This window comes from Symphalangus syndactylus, chromosome 4, assembly GCF_028878055.3.
Source record: "Symphalangus syndactylus isolate Jambi chromosome 4, NHGRI_mSymSyn1-v2.1_pri, whole genome shotgun sequence".
In the NCBI taxonomy this organism is placed as follows: Eukaryota; Metazoa; Chordata; class Mammalia; order Primates; family Hylobatidae; genus Symphalangus; species Symphalangus syndactylus.
The window spans coordinates 34656016-34681845 of record NC_072426.2 but is presented as its reverse complement, the minus strand read 5'-3'; the positions used below and the strand labels follow the sequence as shown (position 1 = coordinate 34681845).

At 37.7% G+C, this 25830-nt stretch overlaps 1 protein-coding gene across 3 annotated transcripts in view; it reads left to right on the top strand.

Annotated features, from left to right (window-relative positions):
* The window catches only part of ANK3 (ankyrin 3), a 556820-nt gene that overhangs the window by 337369 nt on the left and 193621 nt on the right, over window positions 1–25830 (top strand). For all 3 annotated transcript variants that reach the window (XM_055274392.2, XM_055274391.2, XM_055274393.2), the window contains exon 8: window positions 16217–16315. In XM_055274392.2, the coding sequence (XP_055130367.1) occupies window positions 16217–16315 (99 nt within the window). The remainder of the gene's footprint in view (window positions 1–16216; window positions 16316–25830) is intronic.

The following is a 25830-nucleotide window of genomic DNA, read 5'->3' as shown; positions in this document are numbered from 1 at the left end:
CAACCAAAAGGCCAGTGATGCATCCATCAGACATGCTGGATTGAACATCTCTTTACAGCCAAGAAATGGAGTGGTGAGATGTCCCAGGATGGGAAGGAAGGGCCCAGAAATCCATGGTTGGTCTGGGATGCTCCTCAGAACGTGTCTAGCAACCCCCCAGCAATGCACCCCAGAGAGCGGTTGGTCAGAAGACCCTGAGGCTCTGTTCGGCTCCCACTGCTAAGACTTTGAAATACGAGGTGGAAAAAACAACACAAAATTCAAACTAATGTAGTTAATAGCTATCATGTATCACTGGGTGCCAGGTACAGTAGCAAGTATTTCATTTATTATTCATAATAATTTCATGAGGTGTGGATATGATTTCCATTTTACACTAGGAAGCAAGAAGTTCCATAACTTGTACAAAGCCACACAAACTAGTGGAGCTAGTGCTAAGATACAGTAAAGACAATAAAAAACTGTGTAGTTCATAATATTGTAACATCAAAGGCAATGTGTATTTGGGCTTTGACGTAATCCAACGTCATCACAAGAAAACCAGAACTGACAGCAGCCTCTTGTGTTCTGGCTGGTGATTTGGTCTCTGCCTGGGCCAGGCTTGTGAGATGAATTAAATACATTTTTGAATCCCTAAATAATCGTGCTTTTAAATGGACTCTGGACATTTAGAAACTCGATGACCTTATGACAAAAGCATATGATATATATTTCCTGGTAAGAAATACAAGGCAGGCTTGTCTCTAAAAAGGAGTGAGGTCCCCGTAGTTTAAAATGTAAAAGCAGGCCGGGCGCAGTGGCTCATGCCTGTAATCCCGGAACTTTGGGAGGCTAAGGAGGGTGGATCACAAGGTCAGGAGATCGAGACCATCCTGGCTAACATGGTGAAACTCCGTCTCTACTAAAAATACAAAAAAATTAGCCAGGCATGGTGGCGGGCGCCTGTAGTCCCAGCTACTGGGGAGGCTGAGGCAGGAGAACTGCTTGAACCTGGGAGGCAGAGGTTGCAGTGAGCCGAGATTGCGCCACTGCACTCCAGCCTGGGTGACAGAGCGAGACTCCATCTCAAAAAAAAGAAAAAAAAATTAAAAGCAAATGTTCTAATAGTTTCTAAGTCAGGACCTCTCAACTAGTTTTTCCCAGTTTGTCTCAGCCACCTTTTCCCATAGATTCTGAATCATTAACTCTGCAGTGGGGACTTGCAATCTGTGTTTTTAACAAGTTCCTCAGGTGATTCTTCTGAACAGGCAAGATTAGAAAATATTGACCAAGGCTATGTTATGAAAATGTTTCTCTATATAAATTGCCCAAAGTTGAGTCATGGAAGTCTTTAAAAATCATTTACTTGTAACAATTATTTTTGTGTTGATAACCCCTTAATATAGCCTTGAATTTATTTTATGTCTTACATCTTACAAAACACATTTAGGTATAGTCCATCATATGAAATTCACAAAAAATATACAATTTTATAGATAAGTCAGTGAGGCCCCCATTTGTCTTGGGTCCTACTGAGAATAAAGTGGCAGAACACAGATGTGAATCCAGACCTTCTAACACATTTTGGTACACCTCAGTGCATGACCTGTGGAGCTGGTGGGGCATGCTGGGTTGTGGAGAGAGTCAGCACGGTGCTCAGTGGGCAGCCTCGGTGCCTCATTCTCGTTGAGGATGGGGTATTGGCACTGATGGTAGCTGGGGTCTTCATGGCACCTAGAAGAGTAGCTCCAGCTCCTTAGGACACGTGTGCTGCCTACAGATAAAGCTGTTGGCACAGACTGACTTTAGTATTTCCAAACCGTCTTTCTTTAGAAACTTCAAAGACATTGTTTTCATTTCTTGACACGTTTGAAACTCCAGCATCTAATTTGTTAAAAGATCAAGTGAAGGCAAGATACCTGAGAAACTAAGAATTTCAAGTTAGCTGATATCTCAGAAGCCTGCAAGAGTGGTTTACTTTCTGGAGGGGTAAGAAAAAATATTCAACACAGAAATTAATTTAGTTCCAGGTTTGTCAGAAGTGATACAGGAGTATAGAAAATTTGTAATATAAATCCCCATTACTTTTTAAAGAATTTTTGATGGCAGAATGTTAAAACAAAAGTGGGTGGACTTTTTTATTGAAGTTATAACATTCATTAGAAACATTTCAGGAAATCTAATATCATTAGCTCAACATATTCTAAATTGTTTCAAATGTTAAAATAACTTTCCTCAAAGTAGAGTAAGTAATTGATTCCTCCACAATTGAGTTTTAAATGCCCCTTTCCGTTCAACTACTATATATATCTCTCTACTCATAGATCTTTCTAGCTGAGAGGGGCTTTCTTTACTGTAAAACAGATAGCAGACTACTTTTGAATGAGCTTTAATAGTGACATCTTTAAAGAAATACAAAGAAAAGCCATGAGTTCTTATTTAAAATGAAAGAGTTGAACTAACCACTCTTTTAGACATTAACTATTTTTGCTGTCACTGAATATGCTGTTTCCTTTTGGTTGGAAATTGTTTCTCGGCAACGTTTTCTGTATAGAGACTATGCTACTTGGATTCAGAGCTGGAGCTAATGTTTGCCCAAGTTAGGAAGAGACTCAGTATCAGGATGTATTTTCTCTTCTGTGACCCACAGGAAAGAGCACAGCTTTGGGAATCAGACAGCTCAGGGTCAAACCTCAGCTCTGGTATTTTCTAGCCATGTTACCCGTAACCCCTTCCAGCTTCACTTTGCTTCTCTGTGAACTGACATTAATAGCATCTATTTCATGTGTTGTTATGGAGATGAAATGAGATGATGCATGTTTCATAGAGCCTGCACAAAGTAGAGGTCCCATAACTGGTAGTTTTCTTCCATTTTAATTACGTTTGTTCTCATGTCAAACAAATAGTTTCTTGGTCTCAATCAGTGGTGTCCTTTTTTTTTTTTTTTTTTTTTAGCAGAACTCTTTTTCTAACAAATTTCTACAGGAATTAGGCATTTACTGTGTGTCAATCTTTAGTGCCCCCAAATTTCTTATTGTTCATGGAATTATGGAAACTCTGAAATGTAGCCTGAAAAAATATAAATTTAAAAGCATATATGGAATACTCATTAAAATGGCTACTATCAAAAAAAATCAGAAAATAGCCAGTCTTGGCAAGGATGTGAAGATATGGGAACTCTTGTACATTGTTGATGGGAATGTGAATTCATACAGCCACAATGAAAGCAGCTCATCATTTCCTCAGAAAGTTAATACAGTTAACATATGATCCAACAGTTCCATTTCTGGGTATATACCCAAAATAATGAAAAGCAGGTTCTCAAGAGGTATTTGTACATGCATATTCATATATATTCATAGCAGCATTATTCACAGTAGCGAAAAGGTGGAAGCAAGCCAAGAGTCCAACAGATGAATGGATAAACAGAATGTGGTACATCCATACACTGGAACATTCCTCAACCTTAAAAAGGGAGGAAATTTTGATGCATGCTACAGCATGAATGAACCTTAAGACATTATGCTGGCCAGGCGCAGTGGCTCACGCCTGTAATCCCAGCACTTTGGGAGGCTGAGGCAGGCACATCATCTGAGGTCAGGAGTTCAACACCTGCCTGGCCAACATGGTGAAATGCCATCTCTACTAATATACAGAAATTAGCCGGGTGTGGTGATGTGCGCCTGTAATCCCAGCTACTTGAAAGTCTGAGGCAGGAGAATCCCGTCAACTCGGGAGGCAGAGGTTGCAGTGAGCCAAGATCACACCACTGCATTCCAGCCTGGGCGACAGAGTGAAACCCTGTCTCCTCCCATCACAAAAAAAAAAAAAAAAAAAAAAAATGCTGAGTGAAATAAGCCAGTCACAAAAAGACAAATACTATGATTGCACTTAACACAGGTATCTATAGTAGTCAGATTCGGAGACAAAAGTAGAATGGTGGTTGTCCTGGGCTGGGAGGAAAGGGGCATAGGGGCAGCTAATGGCTATAAAGTTTTTCATTTTTCAAGATAAAAGGAGTTCTGGAGACTGATTGCAGAATGCTGTGTACTTAATGCTGCTGAACTGTGCACTTAAAAATGGTTACAATGGAATGGTATATTTTACCATAATTTAAATTAAAAAAAATTTTAAAGCGTCTATTGAAAATCACTGGGCTCTGGCCGGGTCCATGGCTCACACCAGTAATCCCAGCACTTTGGGAGGCCAAAGTGGGTATATCACAAGGTCAGGAGATCATCGAGACCATCCTTATTAACATGGTGAAACCCCGTCTCCACTAAAAAATACAAAAAAATTAGGCGTGGTGGCGGGTGCCTGTAGTCCCAGTTACTCGGGAGGCTGAGGCAGGAGAATGGCATGAACCTGGGAGGCAGCGCTTGCAGTGAGCCGAGATCATGCCACTGCACTCCAGCTTGGGCAACAGAGTGAGACTCCGTCTCAAATAAATAAATAAATAAATAGGAAAATCACTTGGCTCCAAAGACCCAGAGTCATCTGTAACATCTAATCATGCAAAGGTGGAAGAGAATTTGTAATTAAGGGAAGAGATCCAAGATCAGCTGCCATCCTAGTCTTTCTCCTCTGGCAACTCCTGGGATCGTGTGTATTGGCTGAGGGTGTGCGTGGGGAGAAGCAGGTGTGGGAATCTTTAAATATGGTCTGCCTTCCCCCTAAATCACTTGAGAACCAAAGGAAGACCTGGCTGTGCCTTATCTGAATTGTTGATGAGCCATCCTCTATTAATTCAAAGGGAGCCCTCTGACAGGATTAACAATAAACAGCCTTGTACTATCCTTAAAAGAAAATAAGGCTCTTGAGTTTAGAACAGATCCCAACGCTCAGAGCCTGACTTCACAACAAACAGCAAACATCCAAGCATTTGCTGCTGCTTCCTGGGAAGGCCAGCACTATCAGGTGTCTGATCAAATGGGATTAGTTGGTCTCTCTGAGAGGAGTGAGGTTGAGGAAATGTCACTGGCATCAGTATCTTCGGTGTCAGTCTCAGCAAATCCAGTATGGACTTAATCTCCTTATCCAGAAAGCACACAGAGAAAAGTTGGTGTAGAATAAGCAAACAGTTAGCAAAACTGGAAAAGAGAAAAGGACTTTGTCTAAAAAGACCTTTTTCATTAAAGTCTCATGAAGAAAGGAAAAAAAAAAGAACAACTTACAATGGTGCTCATCTTTTTTTCTTTCTTTTTTTTTTTTTTTTGATGTAGGATTTTTCTCTCTGTCGCCCAGGCTGGAGTGCAGTGGCACAATCTCAGCTCACTGCAAGCTCCGCTTCCCAGGGTCAAGCAATTCTCGTGCCTCAGCCTCCCAAGTAGCTGGGATTAGAGGCACACACCGCCATGCCTGGCTAATTTTTCTATTTTTAGTAGAGATAGGGTTTCTCCATGTTGGCTAGGCTGATCTTGAACTCCTGGCCTCAAGTAATCCATCTGCCTCGGCCTCCCAAAGTGCTGGGATTACAGGTGTCAGCCACCATGGCCGGCCTAGTGGTTATCTTAATAATGATCACTATGGTATGAAGGAAGTTTCTGAGTTTATTTTATGCTTGTGTCACTAATAATAGGTCATCTAAGTCAAATTTTTAAAAAGAAATGTCCTGCATATAGTGTCAGACTAGGAAGGCTGGAGTGTTGCCTTATTAGTCTGTTCAGATATTAGAAATTTTCCTGAATATATCCTTGAAATCTCAAATCCTTATCATTGGAAGTTATCATTGTTTGCATATGTTTTATGGGATTCTTAAGGAATTTAAAAATTTGGCGTCCTCATGAAAGGAAATAAAGTACTGATAAGTACTACAGCATGGATGAACCTTGAAAACATGCTAAGTGAAAGAAGCCAGTCACAAAAGATTACATATTATATAATCTCATTTGTATGAAAGGTCCTGAATAGGCAAATCCATAGAGACAGCAAGTAGGTTAGTAGTTAACAAGGGCTTGGGAAACAGAGAAATGGGAAGTGACCACCTAATGGTATGGGATTCCTTTTTGAAAATGATGAAAATGTTCTAGAATTATATACTGCTGCTGATTGCACATCCTTGTGAATGGACTAAAAAAATCACTGAACTGTACACTTTAAAATGGTGAAAATTATGATATGTCAATCTTAATAATGCCATTATAAAAATAAACCATTAGAGAAAACTTTCAGTGGAAGATAATAAAAACTTACAGAAAAAAATGTTTTTATACTCTTAAGAAAATTAAAGGGAGCAGAAATTCAGTTCTCTAATTTTCTACATTGTATCAAACCTATATGACTGTTAAATAGAATTTATCAAACATTTATTGATTACCTTTTCTGTGCTGGAGAGTTAGCAGATGCAACCTCTTCCCTTAGAGGCTAAAAGAGTTTTCAAAAGATATATATTTATAACGTGAACAAAGATGGTAGTAATCTTTGCTTCCGTGTATTTCCTGTGCTTTCTCTGTGAACGTATTCACTAAGCATTTTTCCGTTTCTGTATATACTAGAAATAATGCTAAAGTATAAGAAAATAGAATGAGAAAACATAAAAATCTTAAAATGTATGTGTTTTAAATGTAAATCACACACTGAAATCTTGATCTTCAATTTGTTATGCAACTTTGACTTATTTTTTAATCATAATAGTAACTTTGTGACAAAAATTATGACAAGTGGTAAGAATTAGCAGAAGATACTGGATTCCATCTCAACTTTAATTATTTTAGAATTTGTCTTCAGTGGGAACATGTCAAGGAACCAAACTAAAAGGCTGTATAAGTTAACCTTTCATTATCTACAAGATTTTGAGTGATATCATCCACTTAACTCTTCCCTTAATGATAACCTCTCCCAGACATTTTTAAAGAAGAGATGAGACATGGGGGGGGGGGGGCAGTTGAGGGAGACATCAGTGATTCACATACATCCTTTATATATTTAAATGAAAAGTTTCCCATTTATCACAAGTAATATAGAAAATGGCCCTGATTTCACTTTGGGCAGTTGCAGACATGCCCCTGTTTTGATGATTATTTCGTAAAATAAATTTGGCTGGGTTTTTCAGAAACACTGAGAAAGAAGAAATAAGCAAGCAATTCCACATTTCCCAGCAGAGGCAGTTGTTTTTCCAGGTCCCTGACATCAATAGTACCCATATATTTCTATCATATTCTATCACATAGAGCATGTTATATACCACATATGTCTATCATTTTAAATCAGCTCCAGCTTGGCCTGAGCTTCCCACTCCTCTCAGCTGCTCCTGATCCCAGCATGGCTCACAGACACAGCCTGTTCTGAGCTGATGCTCCTCTAAGACGTTTTGCATCCCTCATAAGATCCACCTGATTTAGTACCTTATCATTCAAGACTTATTTTAAATCGCCATGTCTTTTCTACCCAAATTATTTCATAATATCCTTTTGAGATGCAGTCATTTCATACATTTCTAAATGTCTGTATAATAAGTAAAAAAAATAATATAACATCTAATAGTTATAATGTTTACTAAATGCCAAGCACCATTCTTAAGACTCTACACTTATTAACTCATTTATCCTCCTGACAGTCTATCGTCTTAGTCCATTTTTTGTTGCTATAACAGAATACCACAGATTTGTAATTTATAAAGAAAAAAATTTCTTATAGTTCAGGAGGCTGGGAAGTCCAAGGTCGAGGGGCTGCATCTGGTGAGGGCCTTGTCAAGATGGCGGAGGACATCATATGGTGAGAACAAGAGTATGCATGTCCAGTTCAGGTCTTTCTCCTCTTCTTATAAAGCCACCAATCCCATTGTGGAGGCCATACCCTGATGATCTTATCTAATCATTAATCCCTGCCAAGGACCCTACCTACAAATTCCATCAACATATGAATTTGGAGATTAATATTCTAACATATAAAATTAGGGGGGCATATTCAAACCATAGCAACTATGATATGAGCAAGTACTATTATTAGCCTAATTTTACAGATAAGAAATCTATGATACAGAGAATTTAAGTAAACTTACCTAAGGTTAATTAGCTAATATGGAGCAGGCCTGGAATTTGAACCTAAGCAATCTAGCCCTTAACCACTGTCCTGTCCTGCCACAATGCAATGTTTCTCTCTTAGCACACTCTTAGGTGCTCCAAAAATGCAAAAATAGTAAGACATACGTATATATTAGTACACTACAAAATATGGTGACAGCATGACCTGGTCTAGCAAAAAAAAAATATGAACTTGGGGTTAGACAACTGATGGCAGCTTTGTGACATTTGGCAAGGTATTTTCATTTTTAGAGTCTTCAAAAAATCAAATTTTTCAGATTTTTACAGATTTCCTCATCTGTAAAATAAAGAAAAACATTCGATAGTACTTCTTTCTAGGGTTGTTGTGTATATTAAATGAGACAAAAGACATGAAATACCTATGAATGTCCTTCTTTTAACACAAATTATCTCATGTCTCCTCTTGACACCCCTGTGCTGGAGGCAGTGGAGGTATTGTGTCCACTGCACAGATGAGGAAATAAGTTCATTAAGGATAAGGCACATTCTCAGTATCAGCTCTCATGAAAGTGGGTGTGGAAGAGTGAGAGTGGGGCCTTGTCTTCTCATTCCCGATGAAATGTGCTTCCCACTAGACATATGCTAAGGATGGGACTGAAATAAAGTTATAACCAGGATAGAATTTCTCCCCCCACCCAATTCATTATTAAAATTTTTCTGTACATTTCTAAGCCAGTTTTATAGTTTAGGAAGTACTGTAAAAAGTCATCTTTATTTTTGGAGTTAGATGATCTTTTAAGAGTTATTCTAAAGTATATCATATGATATAATGTAACATATAATACCACATATTACTGTAGAGCAGTGTGATGAAGCTGTAAAGGAATATATTGAATTTTTACAAATCCTCAGCGATCTTAGTTTGTGCTGGGTGATTTGCTTCTCTTTTTCCTAAAAGTAGAAGGCAAAATCTATTCTAAATTGGAATTTTATCCCCTAACTTCAGTTGTAGGGGCCTTCAAGGAGTATAGGTTGGAGACTAAAAACCTTATCTGAAAATCGAGGTGGAAGGAGATCCTCATAGAAGAAAGTGAATAAACTACAAAAGAAAAAAGGGCTAGAAATGGTATTATATATAAGAACAAAAATCTACACATTAGAGAGATAGCAGTGATCCATGTTGTTTTCTTAAGTACTTAATTAACTTATTGGCCTAGAAATTTGAGAGAATTGAACTTGCTGTGTACTGTAATTTTGCTCAGTCAAATTTCTGAATATTTATCCAGGTCCCATTAGTGCTTTAGATAAATATATGTATAGCCGATTCCCTTCGTTGTTTATAAAATGTATCTTTTTATATATGTGATTCCCTTTTTGTCTTTGTCCACCATTTTTCAAAAAGGATTAAGGAGAAGTAAATGCTAGAGCAAAAAAAAGGTACTGGTTAATCATATGTATACTTAAGTTTTTTAGAGTGAATAAATATTACCTTGAATAGTTTGATGGGAAAGTTAAGTTAAATAAGATGCTATTGTGCTGGTGATGAAAACAGTGGTTTATAAATAAGCCCAAAGAGTTTAGTGAAATGGAAGGGGTGGTACCTGGGAGTTGGGAAACCTGGGGTCTTGGCCAAGCACCAAGCTCTGTGACTCCATGTAAATCACTTAGCCTCCTCCCTGGTCTCTTCCTTACCTATAATATAGGTGATTAGACTGAATGAACTCAGAGCTCTTTCAGAAACTTCCCAAATGCTAATGTATTCTATAACATTTTGAATGAACAAGAAAAAAATTATTTGGTACAAGAACAAACATTCTATTAAGAAACTAATATATATATAATTACAATCGTGTTTACTTTTTGTTTGCACTAAATCAGGTCAAATTCAAAACTCCAGGTTGAATTTGTTTTTATCCAAATGTTAATTCATGCTTCTTCTCACAAAGTGCATATAGATCTTTAACTCTGGCCATACTTAATATTCTACCTTAATGGGAAAAAAATTCATCATATTTTTAGGTGCAGGATATTCTCAGGTTCCTTCAAAGTTTACGTACTAGGGAAGTTAATGGCTAAGTTAAACCTCTCTGGGGCATCCAGAGTATAGAAAGGAAGGGATGAGAGTTGAAACAGATGGTGGTAGTGGGCTGCAAATCAGGCAATATTAAAATACAACTATTTTTCCACTGTACAAATGTACATGGTAGAAATTTTTTAGAAAAGCATGAAGAAGCAAAAAGTCATCTATAATCTCATTACTGAAAGAAATTGTTAACATTTGGATTAATATCTCACCAGGCGTGGTGGCTCATGCCTGTAATCCTAGCACACTGGGAGGCCAAGGTGGGCGATCACTTGAGGTCAGAAGTTCAAGACCGGCCTGGTCAACATGATGAAACCTCGTCTCTACTAAAAATACAAAAATTCTTTGGGCATGGTGGTAGGCACCTGTAATCCCAGCTACTCAGGAGGCTGAAGTGGCAGAATCACTTGAACCTGGAAGATAGAGGTTGCAGTGAGCTGAGATTGTGCTACTGCACTCCAGCCTGGGCAACAGCAAGACCCTGTCTCAAAAAAAATTGACTGGGTGCGGTGGCTCACCCCTGTAATCCCAGCACTTGGGGAGGCCGAGGCAGGTGGATCACCTGAGGTTGGCAGTTCGAGACCAGCCTGACCAACATGGAGAAACCTCATCTCTACTAAAAATACAAAATTAGCTGGGTGTGGTGGTGCATGCCTGTAATCCCAGCTGCTCAGGAGGCTGAGGCAGGAGAATTGCTTAAACCCGGGAGGCAGAGGTTGTGGTGAGCCGAAATCATGCCATTGCACTCCAGCCTGGGCAGCAACAGTGAAACTCTATCTCAAAAAAAAGAAAAAAAAAAAAAAAATATATATATATATATGTGTGTGTGTATATATATATATGTGTATATATATGTGTATATATATATGTATATATATGTGTATATATATGTGTGTATATATATGTATATATATGTGTATATATATGTGTGTATATATATGTATATATGTGTGTATATATATGTATATATGTGTGTATATATGTATATATGTGTATATATGTATATATGTGTATATATGTATATGTATGTGTATATATGTGTATATATGTGTGTATATATATATATTCACACACACATATATATTTGGATCAATATATTTTAGAATGCATATATATTTATGTATAAAAATTGATCTTATTTTTCATAGTTTGATATCTTTAATAATATATCCATGTTTTCCATTTCATTAACTTATCACAGTATACCTTCAAACATGGTATGAGCCTGACAACAGCATAGTTCCAGTTCCTTCTTTTCATCTGTGTGTGATTGTTGTCATACGTTTTACTTTTGCATATATTATAAGCCCCACAATTTGTTGTTTTTGTCTTTACTTTGGACCATCCGTTATCTCTTTTATTTACCTTCATTTTTTGCCATTTCCGGAGCCCTTCATTTCTTGGTGCAGGCCTAAGTTTCTGTTTACTATCATATTCCTACTGTCTGAAGAACTTTGAACATTTTATGTATTGCAGGTCTGCTGATGATGAATTCTCTCAGCTTTTGTTTATCTTAAAAAGTCTTTATTACTCCTTGAATTTTTTAAAGGTATTTTCATTTGGTGTAGAATTCTTATTTGACAGTCAGTATTTAAAGATGTCACTTCTTTTTTTCTGGATTGCATAATTTCTGATGAGGAGACCACTCTACTTATTATCTTTGTTCTCTGTATGAGATGTGTCTTTTCCCTGGGCTACCATCAAGAATTTTCCCTTTATATTTCATTTTTGGCAATTTGACTGTTGTGTCTAGTTGGAGTTTGTTTATTGTTTATCTTGCTTGATGTCTCCTGAGCTTTCTGGATCTGTATTTTTCTGCCGTTCATTACTCCAAGACAATTCCTGACCATTCATTATCTCTTCAAATATGTCTTCTGTCCCATTCTATCTCTTCTCCTTATGCAGCTCTCATTAGCTGTTTTGTATCATCCCACAGCTCTTGGAGGCTCTGTTCTTTCTTTTCCCCTCTTTTTTCTCCTTAATGTTTTTATTTTCAATAACTTAAATTGACATATCTTTAAGTTCAATGGATCCTGCCTCAACTGTGTGAAGTCTATTGAGGAGCCCAACAAAGGAATTTACTCTGATATTGCAATTTTTCTTATCAAATGTTTCCATTTGACTCTTTGCTAAGAATCCCATGCCTTTGCTGCAATTCCCTATCTTTTCATGCATGTCGTTCCTACTAGATAGAACACTGGATATTGTGTAGAAGGGGAGAGATTGAGTTAAATAATATTTGTGCCTGGAAATGAGCATACTCATACTTTTTCTTCTGTGCTGCAAATATGAGAGGTGGAGCCTGTTTAGGCAGGAGTTGAGCTGAGTTTACATTTTGTTTCAGGCTTCAGATTCCTCAGCGGAAGGCTGCCATTGCTTTCTGCTTGGGGTGGAGGCTGGGGCATCAGAGAATTTTGCTTAGTGTTAGGGCTCCACCCTGAGCTTTCTCTGCACACCTGTAGTACAGAGGAGGTCTCCCCACACCCTTGCCTTACCTCAGCAGTTGACTAACCTTGCTTGTTACTCTGTGCTAGGCTGGTGCTAGGGGTCGGGGGTCTTTCATGTAGGCTCAGACTCAGTCTTTAGGGTGCGTGTCTGGGTTCAAGGCTGGGTCTTTCTCCACATTCCTGCCCTTTCCACCACAGCAGCCAAACTCTGCCCTGTGTGTATGGTTACGGATTTGAAGGCTCTTTGTACAAACTGCCAAATTGCATTCTAGAAAGCATGTACAAATTTACATTTCACCAGCAGTAAATGAGGGTTCTCTTAGGCAGGCTTTCTAGCTCTAACATCACTGAGTTTCTTTGATATGTTGGTATTTCTTAATTCTGTTGCTTGCTTAGACAGTGGAAGTGCAGCTCACAGTGTTACTCATAGTAGGGCACAATACATTTTTATTGGTTAGCTGAGGAATCAAAATATGAGTAGTCCATTGAGTGGCCCTGAGATACTGCTTTCATTTTGATTTGTTTCTACTTCACAGGGGCATCCACGATGTGACTCAGGGATAAAAAGTGTTTGCATTTTAATGGAAGCTGCATTTGACAGAGATGAGAAGCTAGGGTTTTTAAACAAAGGTCTTCTGAATCCTGCCTGAAAATACCACAGCCTGAGGGTCTGGAAGCCCGAATTCTGATCCTGATTCTGCCTCTAATTAGCTGTTTCTTAATCTGCAAATTACCAGTTCTGTGCCTCACTTTCTTTATCCAATGGGGTTAATGATATTTATCCTATTTCAATGGATTGTTGTGAGGGTAAAATGAAATTACAGAAGTGCAGGCCCTTAACAACACTGTTTAAGTGCTGTAGAATATAAAGTATTTCTCTAGGAAGGGCCAGAGAGGTGGAGAAAATGTGAGAATTAGAAACTCAAGGCACCTTTTTTTCATCTACACATCCACAGTATGAGAGAGTGCGTGAATACGGAAGAGAGTGAACTTAGAAACAGACTTCTTCCTCTTACTAAACTTAGCCTGTTTGTGATAAAGGTTAATTAAGTCTTTCTCAACCAGTGAGGGCGTAATTTTAAAGGGAAATGGCATGCCAGCCCTTACTCACACTGGGAAGTGATGAGGTCTTCATGTCACGTCCCACTTGGGGCTCAGTGAGCTCTCCTATTGGTCGATGTTTCCCTTATTCCCAACCTGACTCTCCGTCTGCTGTCTCAGCTCTAGAATTCATCCACTGTGCCGTTTGGGTCACTAGAGCAACACACACTTGTACTCAGAAAACAGACATAAGCAAGCAGATCTAAAAGTCATCGTGAAATTGATTTCCTTCTGCCAGCTTTCACTCAAACCAAATAGTCCTCCGCACCAAAAAAGACCACAGCGTGCACAATGGCACAGCCTATAGTTTCACTTCTCTTTTGTAACCTGTTATACACAGTTGAAAGCTGTGCAGCCGCAAGCTGGTAGGCCTAGAGCAGGGGTCAGCAAACCACTGCCCACAGGCCAAATCCAGCGCACTGCCTGTTTTTATAAATAAAGTTTTAGAAACACAACTGCTCCCATTTCTTTACATATTGCATGTGCCTGTGGCTGCCTTTGTGCTACAATGGCAGAGTTCAGTAGATGCAAGAGACTGTGTGGCCTGCAAAGCAGAATATATTTGCCATGTGGCCCTTTGCGGAAAAAGTTTGCCTATACCCTGGGTAACAGCAATATTAGTCTGTTTACTTTGCACCAGCATTACTAAGAGAAATTTGTTTTCCTCAGGTCTCTTTCTTCTTTCATTTAAGATTTATATTTTAGCATCTAAGAATAGTGAGCAAAGAGAATGTGCAACCTTTCCATCTGTGGAAAGGTTGTAAACCTAACCCTAACCCTACAACCATTAAAAGCGTTTAACTAGAAAAGTTTACATAAAATACAAGGAGAAAAGGACATGTTAAACAACTCCCCGTGAGGACTCAGTCAGTCAAATCCAGGTGTGGAAGAGTCTACACAATAAATTGCCCAGTTTCTTCAATAAATAAATGAACGCAGCGGGGAGAAAGATGGGATAGAGGAGCTGTGGAGATTAAGAAAGACTTAAAGGACTCAACCTAATGCAATATGTCGACCTTCCAACTTGAGCAGACTAATGGAGATAGTTGGAGATAATGGGAGAATTTGAACATGGAGGGGGTCTTGGGTGCTATAAAGGAATTATTTTTACTTTCTTCGTTATGATAATGGTATCGTGATTTTTTGAGATGTCCTCATCTATTAGAGATAATTAAATTGCAGTATTTATGGGTAAAATAACATGATGCCAAGAATTCTCTTTGTCCTCTTCTTAAACTCCTTCAGAAGGAAAAAAAAAAAAAAAACAGTAGGGAGCATAAAAGAAATAATATTGGCAAAAGGCTGATGTTTACTGAACCAGGGTAAGGAGCACTTGAAGTTCATTATGTTTTTTTGTCCAAACTTTGTGTATGTTGAAACTTTTCATTATTGTGTTTTTTAAAATCTTGCATTCAAGAGTTTACGTGTTGAAGAGTTGAATCCTGGTTCTGCCAACTGTTTCTGCATGTGTAAAATGGGGATTGTAATTCAGATTATGTATGATGATATGAGGATTGTGAGAATTAAATGAGATAGTAAAGAGTTTAGCATAGTCCCTCACATGCAGGAAATGATCAATACTTGATAGCTACTATATTGTTTCAGTTATCAAATTATAAATACATAATCCCTGTGAGCCTAGTTTATTTGTGATGTAATTGATTCTTTGTGAACAACAGGATTTAAACTCATATTGCTGCTACACAAGAATAAGAAGCCAGGCATGGTGGTGCACACCTGTAGTTCCAGCTACTTGGGAGGCTGAGGCGAGAGGATCGTTGGAGCTCAGGAATTTGAGACCAGCCTAAGGAACATAGCGAGACTCTGTCACTTAAAAAGAAAAAAAAACAAAAACAAAACAAGAAATTAGGGAATTGTTTTCAATGTATGCGTACATTTCCTTGACAGTCTGGAAACAATCATAGTGCCTGTAAGATGCTTGGAGAGGAGAATAACTATGGTAGCCTACTACTGAAATCAAGGAGAACACAATTAGAATTTCAGATAATCCTAACAATCTGGTTATTCTTCAAATATTTGTCAAATAAGAATTACAGTTTTCAAGAGACTGCTAACAAATGCCTGTAAACACATTTAAGCACCACGGGCATGGGAAGTTATGTGACTATGTATAGAAGTAACAGATTTTCCAGTTTGAGTTCCTATTGTCTCTCCTTGACAAGCTGATGCTCCCAACGGAACCTGGGAAAGGCTCCAAGTCACATGACACTCCTTTAAACTCAGTCTGTACTGACTTAATCAGCTACTTGTTAGTCAACCACTCACTAGCCAGTATGTATCACTCAAATTTATAGAAAAATACATTGACTTAAAAATGCAGGATTTTTTAGCAAAAAAACAAATTATCACCTCATCCATCAGTCACCTCAAGTGATTGAAATAAATTAACTTGGACCCTGCCTCACAGATTCCCTTACAATTCATTCCTTTTTAAAGTCTCCTTCTGAAGAAAATTCCTGTCAGAAGTATTAGGAAGCACACTGTTCATAAAGGATGTTTAGAAAAGAAGAGGGGGAAATGGGGATATGTTGTGGGAAGTTTAGAAAGGAACGTTTTGTTGAAACCAAAAATATCAAATCTGTACTTTTTCCTCTTCTTCCCAGAATGACATCACTCCTTTACATGTTGCATCAAAAAGAGGAAATGCAAATATGGTAAAACTATTGCTCGATCGAGGAGCTAAAATCGATGCCAAAACCAGGGTAAGTGTGCAACTTATGTACCTGCTTCTACTTATATTCAGGAAGTAGGAATACTTTTCCTAATACCTTTGTGCTGATACAACATGAGCTTCGTTTTCTGTTCTATTTGTTATAGTCTCTTGAAAAATGACTGCTACTTTTATTTTTTAAAAAATGGTATGGCCATCCATCTATATTTATCAATACTTAATTCACAGTTAAATGGTACCTGGCTTTAAAAGTTCTAGAGTTTTTGTTGCATTTAATTTTCAAGACACTGTAAGCTAAGCTATTCGGTCAGTTTGTTACTAAAACTGCAAGTTATTCTATTTAAAAACAAATCTGTCTACCCTTGTGCACTGCTGGTAGAAATGTAAAATGATGTGGCTGCTATGGAAAACAGTGTGGAGCTTCCTCAAAAAAAATTAAAAATAGAGCTAACATATGATCCAGCAATCTCACTTCTGGGTATATGTCCAAAATAATTGAAAGCAGGATCTCAAAATATTTGCATAACCATGTTCATAGCAGCAATAGGCAAGAGGTAAAAGCAGCCCAAATGTTCATGGACAGATGAATGAATTTTAAAATTTTAAAATGCAATGGAGTATTATTCGGCCATTAAAAAAGAAGGAAATCTTGTTGCATGCTACAGCATTGATGAACCTTGAGGACATTATGCTGAAATATACCAGTCACAAAAGGACAAATACTGTATGATTCCACTTACATGAGACATCTAGAATAGTGAAAATCATGGAAACAGAAAGTAGTATGGTAGTTGGCAGGGACTGGGTGTAGAGGAAGTAGTTATTTGATGGGTATAGAGTTTTAGTTTTGCAAGATGAAAAAGTTCTAGAGATCTGTTACACAACAATGTGAATGTGGTTAACATTATTGAAGTGTCCGCTTATGGACTGTGAGGGTAAATTTTATGTTGTATGTATTTTACCCCAATTAAAAATTTTTAAAGGCTGGGCCCAGTGGCTTACAACTATAATCCCAGCACTTTCAGAGGCCAAGGCAGGAGGATCGCTTGAGCCCAGGAGTTCAAGGCTACAGTAGGCTTTGATCACACCTCAGCAACAGAGTGAGACCCTGTCTCTAAAACAAAACAAAACAACATTTTTTAATTAAAAAATTATAAAAACCCACAACTATGTCTAACCTAGGTGTTTATGGCATGTTGCTTCTTTGGTGTGATGCATTGTGGGTAGGGGAAAAACCAAGACTTAGAATCTGATTTGAATCCACATTCTAAACTTAGCTAGCTGACTTAGGTAGGCTATCTAACTTTACTGATTGTACTTTCTCTATCTGAAAATAAAGAAAATTAATGGCCACCTTGTAGGGTTGTTGCAATGATCAAGATAATGTTTGTAAACTGTGCTGGCATGAAGTAGGCCAGAAATAAATTCTAGCCACTGCTAGCATATCTCAGAGCTCCAGTTAGTATTAAAGTTCTAGCCACGGGTTTTCTTATTCAATATTTCTTGTGCAAGAAGCAATCTAATCAAAAGGTGGTCTCACCACAAACATCCATCTATCGCAGGGTTTTAAGTAGTTTTCTTGTAACTGTAACTCCTGCAATCCTGTGCTTCCCTCTTCTAAAAATTCTGATTCCATGTTCCTAAAACTGGCCTGGTAACCTCAGCTTAATTTCTGTAGTGCTTTGATTTACTACTTCATTTTTTATTCCTTGCATTTATTTACTCAACCAATAAATGATCGTTGAGTGTCTACTGTGGACCAGACATAGCAGGTGACAGAGCAAGACACCACAATACTTCCCCTGCCCTTATGAAACAAAAGGTCTAGTTTGTATTCTGTACTTTGACCCTAAGACAGCCCAGCCATAGGCAGGAGACCTAGACTTCTTTTTCTTGATTACCACTGAACCTGGAAACCATGTATGTACCTTAAAAGAAACAGACTTTCTAAATAGGAAAAGGGAAGAAAGAGGAAGGCCGACCCCTAAATGACTGTCTTACTGGAGAGGTAAATTGAATATAGGTCTTATTGAAGTGATTTTGCATCATTCCAGTAAGAAGCAATTATCAGTATGTAAAGAATGCTAGAACCATTGCTCTAAATGGCAGGGGTCTTCTGCTAAGCGCAGGCTATTTAAGGAGTTGTAAGGAATAAAAAGTAGAGATGCATTGCATCTGTTGCCTGATTATCACATGGAGGAAAAGGAACATTTGTAAAGAGGAGGAATCTTTGCGAAGGGAAATGAGGGTTACCAAGACACGCAGAAAAGAGAAGCTTGAAGAGGTGCCTGGATATACAGATTTCAGTTGGTATATGGATTGGAAATTACCTTATTTCTCTGTTTGTTGATATGGTAAATCAACAGAACAGCAAGATGATTTGTCAGTCATTTTTCATCATTTGTCAAACACTTACATGTCCTATTTGGTTCAATGGGAGGAGAAAAGGATACATAGGAAGTTCAGGCCCCATCTTTAGAGGGCATAGAGGGTCACAGGGGAGGGCCAGGAGAAAAACATACAAATTCCTCTGCATGAAAGTACCAAAGATAGGAAATAATCTACATGGGCAAAGTTTGGTGTGCAACTTGGTTTCTGTGCCACTTTGCCTCCCTGTTCCGAAGGGCTGTCTTATTTTCGACAAAGATACAGATTCCTTTGTACCTCCCATTCAGTTTTGACTTGGATTTACATTCCTCCTGTATTATGTGAAGGAAAGACATGGAGAACCAGAGAACAGAAAAAACTGACATTCTTCTGCAGTTGTTCTGAATGGAATGGGTTGGGGGAAGGGTGTCAGTTGGGCACAGACTGAATTTCTGGCAGACTAAATGGGAGAAATTATAGTATATACCCGAAATATGTAAACTGTTTTGTGTTCTCTTCATCAAAATGTCCCTTCTCTCCTGCTGAAATGAAGTAGTGATTGGGTGTGTGGGTGAAAGGGAAGGAGTGGGCTAAAATGTCAGAAAGCCATGGGGGCAAGCCTAAAAATAGGAGAATTTGTCACAAAAACAAGTTCTAACTACCCAGTCTGGTAGCCCCTGAGAAAATAGATACCGTTATCTACCCATCTGCCTCCCGCCAAGTACTTACTATTACGGCAACCTTGCTTGCATTCAATAAATCTGATCTGCTACACACTTATCCCCTGTGTTTTAGACGCAGGAAAGCATCACTGGATTTCATCTCAGAGGACAGCACTGTAAGGGACCTCGTTCCTATTGCTCTGTGCCCTGTCTGGGTGCTCACAGAATAGAGGATTCAGTTTAAAAGAAGATTCTTAGAGCTCTTTCATTCAAGGACGTAAACTTGAATTGTGTTCAGTGTAATTTAGGTAGAATCAGAGCAAGATATTACCAGCTGGAAAGGCAGATGAGTGAATTTAATTTCACCCTAGTGCCTGATCTGTAATCTTAAGTGTGACTAGCAAGTAGTGAAATTGTGACCTGAGAAAAGTTCACCCTCCTGAGTCATAGTTTTCCAGCCAGTACAGATAGAAAGTTGTTCCTGATGATCTCAGTCTCTCAGCTGGAAGGGCACTGGAAATTGTAACTTTAAGAATAATTAGTTATTATAAAATTTAGGATGATTGCACATGAATCTTCTTGGAGGTGTTTAGCTAGGATATGATGAATTACAGACCCTTCAGGTTTCTTTTTTTTTTTAAGATTGAGTCTCGCTCTGTGGGTCGCCCAGGCTGGAGTGCAGTGGCGTGATCTCGGCTCACTGCAAGCTCCAACTCCTGGGTTCAAGCCATTCTCCTGCCTCAGCCTCCTGAGTAGCTGGGACTACAGGTGCCTGCCACCATGCCCGGCTAATTTTTGTATTTTTAGTAGAGACGGGGTTTCACTAAACCCCTTGTTAGCCAGGATGGTCTTGATCTCCTGACCTCGTGATCTGCCCTCCTCAGCCCCTCAAAGTGCTGGGATTACAGGTGTGAGCCACCGCACCCGGACCCCGGACCCTTCATGTTTCTATTTACCTCATTTCAGGAAAATCTTTCCCATTTTCCCAGCTCCATAATGCTAATTAATATCAACTGGCTTGTTAACTCATGTTCCTGTTGATAGTAAGTATATAGAGAATCTCTGTCACAGTGGTGGGACATGTGCTGAGATATAAACACCTATCAAGGCATATTTGTCAATCTGGTCTATATGCAGCTTTCTAATTTTAAAATGATTTATGTAGTTCATTTTTTCAACAAGATCACAATGGTTTCGTTTCTTTATAGACTAAAATGTTTTGCTAAGAATGGCCCTTATTTCTTTCCACTGAATTCTTCTCTCTTTAAAGCTAGCGTGAGTATTTGGTACATGTTGAAGGAAGATACTTTGCAATGGATGGTCTCTCGTCATTTTTAGTTTGCTCTGCATCAATTCACAGACCAATCAGAGACTCAATACAGACCCTGAATCAGAACCATTTTGAGACTTGAGTTCTCTATCTCTTTTCACTGACTCCTCTCCATCTAATAATAAAAGCAGCTATACTTGTATTTAGTGCTTCAGAGAAGATGCAAAATCCCCAGTAGTGTTGGTAATAACAATACTCTCATTGCCAGAATGTTACTCTAACTGTGCCCCTCCCAACTTCTAGCCTTTCTAGCAAGTTGCCACTGCCTGCATCCTCGGAGAAACCCATTACCACAGTATTACTTGCAAAGCTACACCTTAACTCTAAGATGCACGTGGTCATCTTAGTGTCTGTCACACTTAGCATACTTAGCACGCTTCCTGGTACATATTAAATGCCTAGTAAGTGTTGGCCGAATATATTGAAATAAGATATACTTCTTAATATTACATTTGTCAAAACATCTTAATTTACTTGACTTTATACTGGTCCTATGGTAATGTAATTTTTCCACTGAAGTTAATGGCATCCGGTTTATGTACAAGAATAAAGAAGTATTTATGCTCAGGTAGATGAAGTGTTTTCAAGGCACTTCCAATCTGTCAATTGTTAAATTTTTACTGCCTGGGAAGGTGTTGGGGACATTTGATGTACTATAATTTCAGCCCATGCTTTCCCAGAAATGTAACTGGTTCTGTTTCTCAGGTTAAATACTAAGAAAAAAGAATTATTGATACTGACTTTGCTCTTGATTATATTTCCAGGGATGTGATTGTCCAAAGTCAAAAATAAATCCTTGAATAAAATATTAAATATTTCAAAGTCATAGAATAGTCTCTCTGAAAAAGAAATTCTAAAACAATACTTCCTCCTTGAGTTCTAAAATAGATATGTTGACAAGAACATTAGAAATAGTGAAGAAGACCCTGGGTTTCTATATTAGTTGAAACTAGCATGAAAATGTTTCTTCATGTCATATAAAAATATATCAATTTTTTCATTTTATGTCAAAAATATTACGTTAATTGAAAATATTTATTTAGATTAAAAGAAGGACCAGTAATCATGAAATGCCACTAGCTTTCAAAACACAAGAGAATATCTTTGAAGGAAAGAATGTTTTTTACAGTTGCAAAGCATTCTGAGAACATAGTATATATACTATATTTTATAGTATGTTATATATTATATATTATATAATGTTATATATTATGTTATACTATATTATACTATATTATGCTATAATTTACTATATTATATGTAATATATAATATGGTATATATACATAGTATATATAGTATTACATATGTAATACTATATATTACCACGTATAGTATATAATATATACTATATATTACAATAAATACTATTTAGATATATACTATATCCTCTATATTATATATAATATATACTATATACACTCTATTATATATAATATTATATATAATATACAGTTATTACATTATAGGAATTACAATTTGTAATATTATAATATTCACACTAGTAAGTTAAAGATACACATTTTAATTTATAAAACAACTATCCCCCCAAAAAAATTTAACTAAAAAAATCAGAAGATAGCCAATGATATATATGATGTTTCAATGATTAGAATACTAAATAATTCCAACGCAAAAGGAGACAAGCAAGGAGGGAAAATAAACACAAAGAACAGAGTGGAAAACTACAATACAAATAACATAAGGTGTGTTCTAGTCTCAAAATGAAGGCTGTAGTTTTCCAAGTACAGAGGACACAAAGGGATTTTACCTTATTTTCATTTAAACATATAGGTGGTATGGCAGTAGAAAAAGGAAGCTAATTAATATATTTTCCCTCCTATATATAAAAGGCAGAAATGAACTCTTGATCTTAAATAGAACATTGACTGCTTATATTTTTTGAAGAGGTTGCTTGGCATAGCAGAAGGAACCCAGTCCTTCAAAGGGAGGCAATCCTGAATGTAAATCCTATCTATTTACTCTATGTACTTGCCATGTGACCTTGAGTAGTACATGAATCCCCTGGAGCAGTTTTCTCATCTATAAATGTAACTACTGATGCTTTTCTCATAGAATTGCTGTAAAGATTAAATAAGATCACAATTATAATGAGCCTATAACATAGAGGACATTCAAAAAATTTTATTTCACCTCTTAAGCTATCTCGGTAACTGCTTAACACAAAAAAAATGAGGACACAGTCCAAATTTTTGTTGAAAATGCCAATATGAAATAGCTTTGCTGGCTGGGTGCGGTGGCTCATGCCTGTAATCCTAGCACTTTTGGAGGCTGATGTGAGAGGATTGCTTGAGGCCAGGAGTTTGAGACCAGCCTGGCCAACTTGGTGAAACCCCATCTCTACAAAAAATGTAAAAATAACTGGAAGTGGTGGGGCATGCCTGTAATCCTAGCTACTTGGGAGGCTGATGCATGAGAGTTGCTTGAACCCAGAAGGCAGAGGTGGCAGTGAGCGAGATTGTGCCATTACACTCCAGCCTGGGTGACAGCAAGACTTTGTCTCAAAAAAAGAAAGAAAAAGAAAGAAAAGAAAAGAGCTTAGCTATTAGACTGTAAGTGATGCCCTTTAGTTTATCTTTCACTATCATCATAGTTCTCTTCTCTTGAAGGACCCTCTACATTTTTTTCATTGTTTTCAGTTTTTAATTAAAGATTACATCGTATTCTACAGCCATGATCTATCTGCAGAGTTCTCTCTGCTTGAATTCCTTTTCTTTCTCTAGAGTGAGGAGTTTGTATTTATTTATTTATTTTGCTGGTGAAAAAGAAAAGAAAGAAAGAGTATCCTAAAGGATACAAATCAAAATAAATATGTCTCTTCTTGAAAATATTTCCCAAACCACGAATTTGTGTCACTTCAGTGACACTGAGCAAATTTGACCTGCTAAAGACACATTCTGGTTTCATAGTCCTAGGTGTGGCGCCTTAATATCCTGCATCATGCTTTTCAGAAAAATCGGATCTGAAAGTCTTTTGACCTTCACGTGTACAAGGATTTGCTCTTAGGCTAACATGAGAGCATTCTGTCCAGCGAGTAACGTGCTGTTCCCCTCCTCACTAATAAGATTACTGTCACTAAAATGAAATACGAGATCTGGACTAGCCAGTTTGTGTTGCTTTAGAATTCTGCCCAAGGGAAACTTGTTCATTATGTGAGTCCTTTAAAAATCAAGGGAATTGGAAAATATTACTAACCCCATGTAATTTCATTTCCCTTCCGTAATGTTACTATGGCAACTCAGCATCCCTCTCCTTCTTTCCTGTCCAACTGCATATGTTGCCTTTCGTGAGGCACCCCCTCCCTCAATGCCCCAAAATTGCCTTTGTCTAGCATTTTTCAACTGGAGATCAACACTATTCTATGCAGTTGAAAAACTGCTTTTTGGTCTACAGCTCATTCTAAGTGACTTTGTTCATTAATTATAAATTTCTAGGGGTTGGAAGCAAGTAAGAATCCTTATTCTGCATCAAAAAAAAAAAAAAAGCGTGGCTCTAATTTTAGGGAAATGAATATGCCAGTTCTCTGCTACATTGCAAAGCACAGTATCAACCATAGCTCTTTCATTACACTTATTAGTATTCTGAGTAGAAAAAGGAAATCTTATTTAGAGCAAATTCTGAAAGCTAAGAGACTTAGTCACATCCTTAAATCAAATCCCAATTTACAAGTCACTTATTCTATTGAGAATTTTACTTTTCTGGAAAAATAAGGTATTTTAATAGTGCTACTGAAGTAGACAAAATGAGTCTACTCTTAAACAAAAAGAATGACAAGGAAAATAATTTTAAACAACTAACTAGAAAATAATTTTTTTAACTAGCCTGAAAACACATTCATTCACTCACTCCATTCATTCATTTACTCAGTAATTTTTATTAGGCAGCTTTCATGGACATAGTACTAAGTTACCTCCTCTGTGAGATTCATTTATCCCTTAAGCTGGTAATCTTGTCCTTAGAGATAAACTAGTGTTAAACTAAAAAATTATACATGATACTTGTAAGAAAACAGTAAAGCTGACTTTATCCAAAGGAGGCTACGACAAAGGAATTTTATAGTAGTAAAGAGATCTAGCTCAACTCTGAATACAGCAAGGAAAGGTGGGAATTTATAGCCAAGGAGTAAGGTGTGAGGTCAGTAAATAGAAAATTACTAAGAGGAAATGTCAAGGGTAGGGGCAATTCTGGGTAAACTGACTTGACAAGATTATTGCCAAAGGCAGGTCAGATTGATAAGAAAGGCAGGGTGGGAGATAAGGAATTTGATCTAATAGTAAGGGTTGGGATTTTCATTAAACTGATCCAGTAGGAGTCTTGCTAAAACTGAACTAAGCAGACACTAACATAAGGAAGGCCAAAAGTCTAGATGAGAAGAGAATTCAGAGAAGCTTGACTAGAGTTAAGTCAAGGAAGAGCATCTTTGTCACTAGAAATATTCATGTGTGCCCACAGGTAAAGAAAATACTATGTAAAAAGTTGCAGGTCCCCCAAAAGAGGTATAGAAAATAAGACAGGAGTCTGGAAGGTAGAAAGATTCCATTTAATTTGTGAAAAGATTTCAAAGAAATGCTCTGCTCTAAGATAGTAAGGATCCTGTAGGAAGTGGGAAGGGAACTCTCAGGTACATGAAATGGTGTGGGCAAGACAGTAAAACAAGAAAAGGAGGGACTCTTACCAGAAGCTGCAGAGAGTTTGTTAATTGCAGTATAAGTTAAGGGAATCAGGAAAGGCCAAGTTGGACCAAGTATAGCAGGAACTGATTTTAGACGACTTTGAATGCTAACTTGAAGAATTTAGACTTGACTGAGGAGTAACTGTGAATGACAGTTAGTGAAAATCATTTTGAACAGAATGGCATCCTAAATCAGAACCGTGTGTCAGGAAAGTGAGTGATAGGCCATACCAGCTTCAAAGCCAAAGAAATGAGTTCAAAATTTATTTTTTTAACCAAAAAGTAGGAGTGAAGTACAACAAATGCCTGCTAGTTTTCTTCCTCTTTTTTTTTTAACTGAATTAAGTGTGAATCATTAAATGGCAGGTCCTTTTCAGTCCCACTGTGGATCAGCTGGTCTTGCCTGTCTTCATGACTGCAAGAACTGTGATGCTAATTAAAGATCTTACATTCACCCTAGGCACTCGTTTTCCACTGACCTGTCAATGTCCCAGC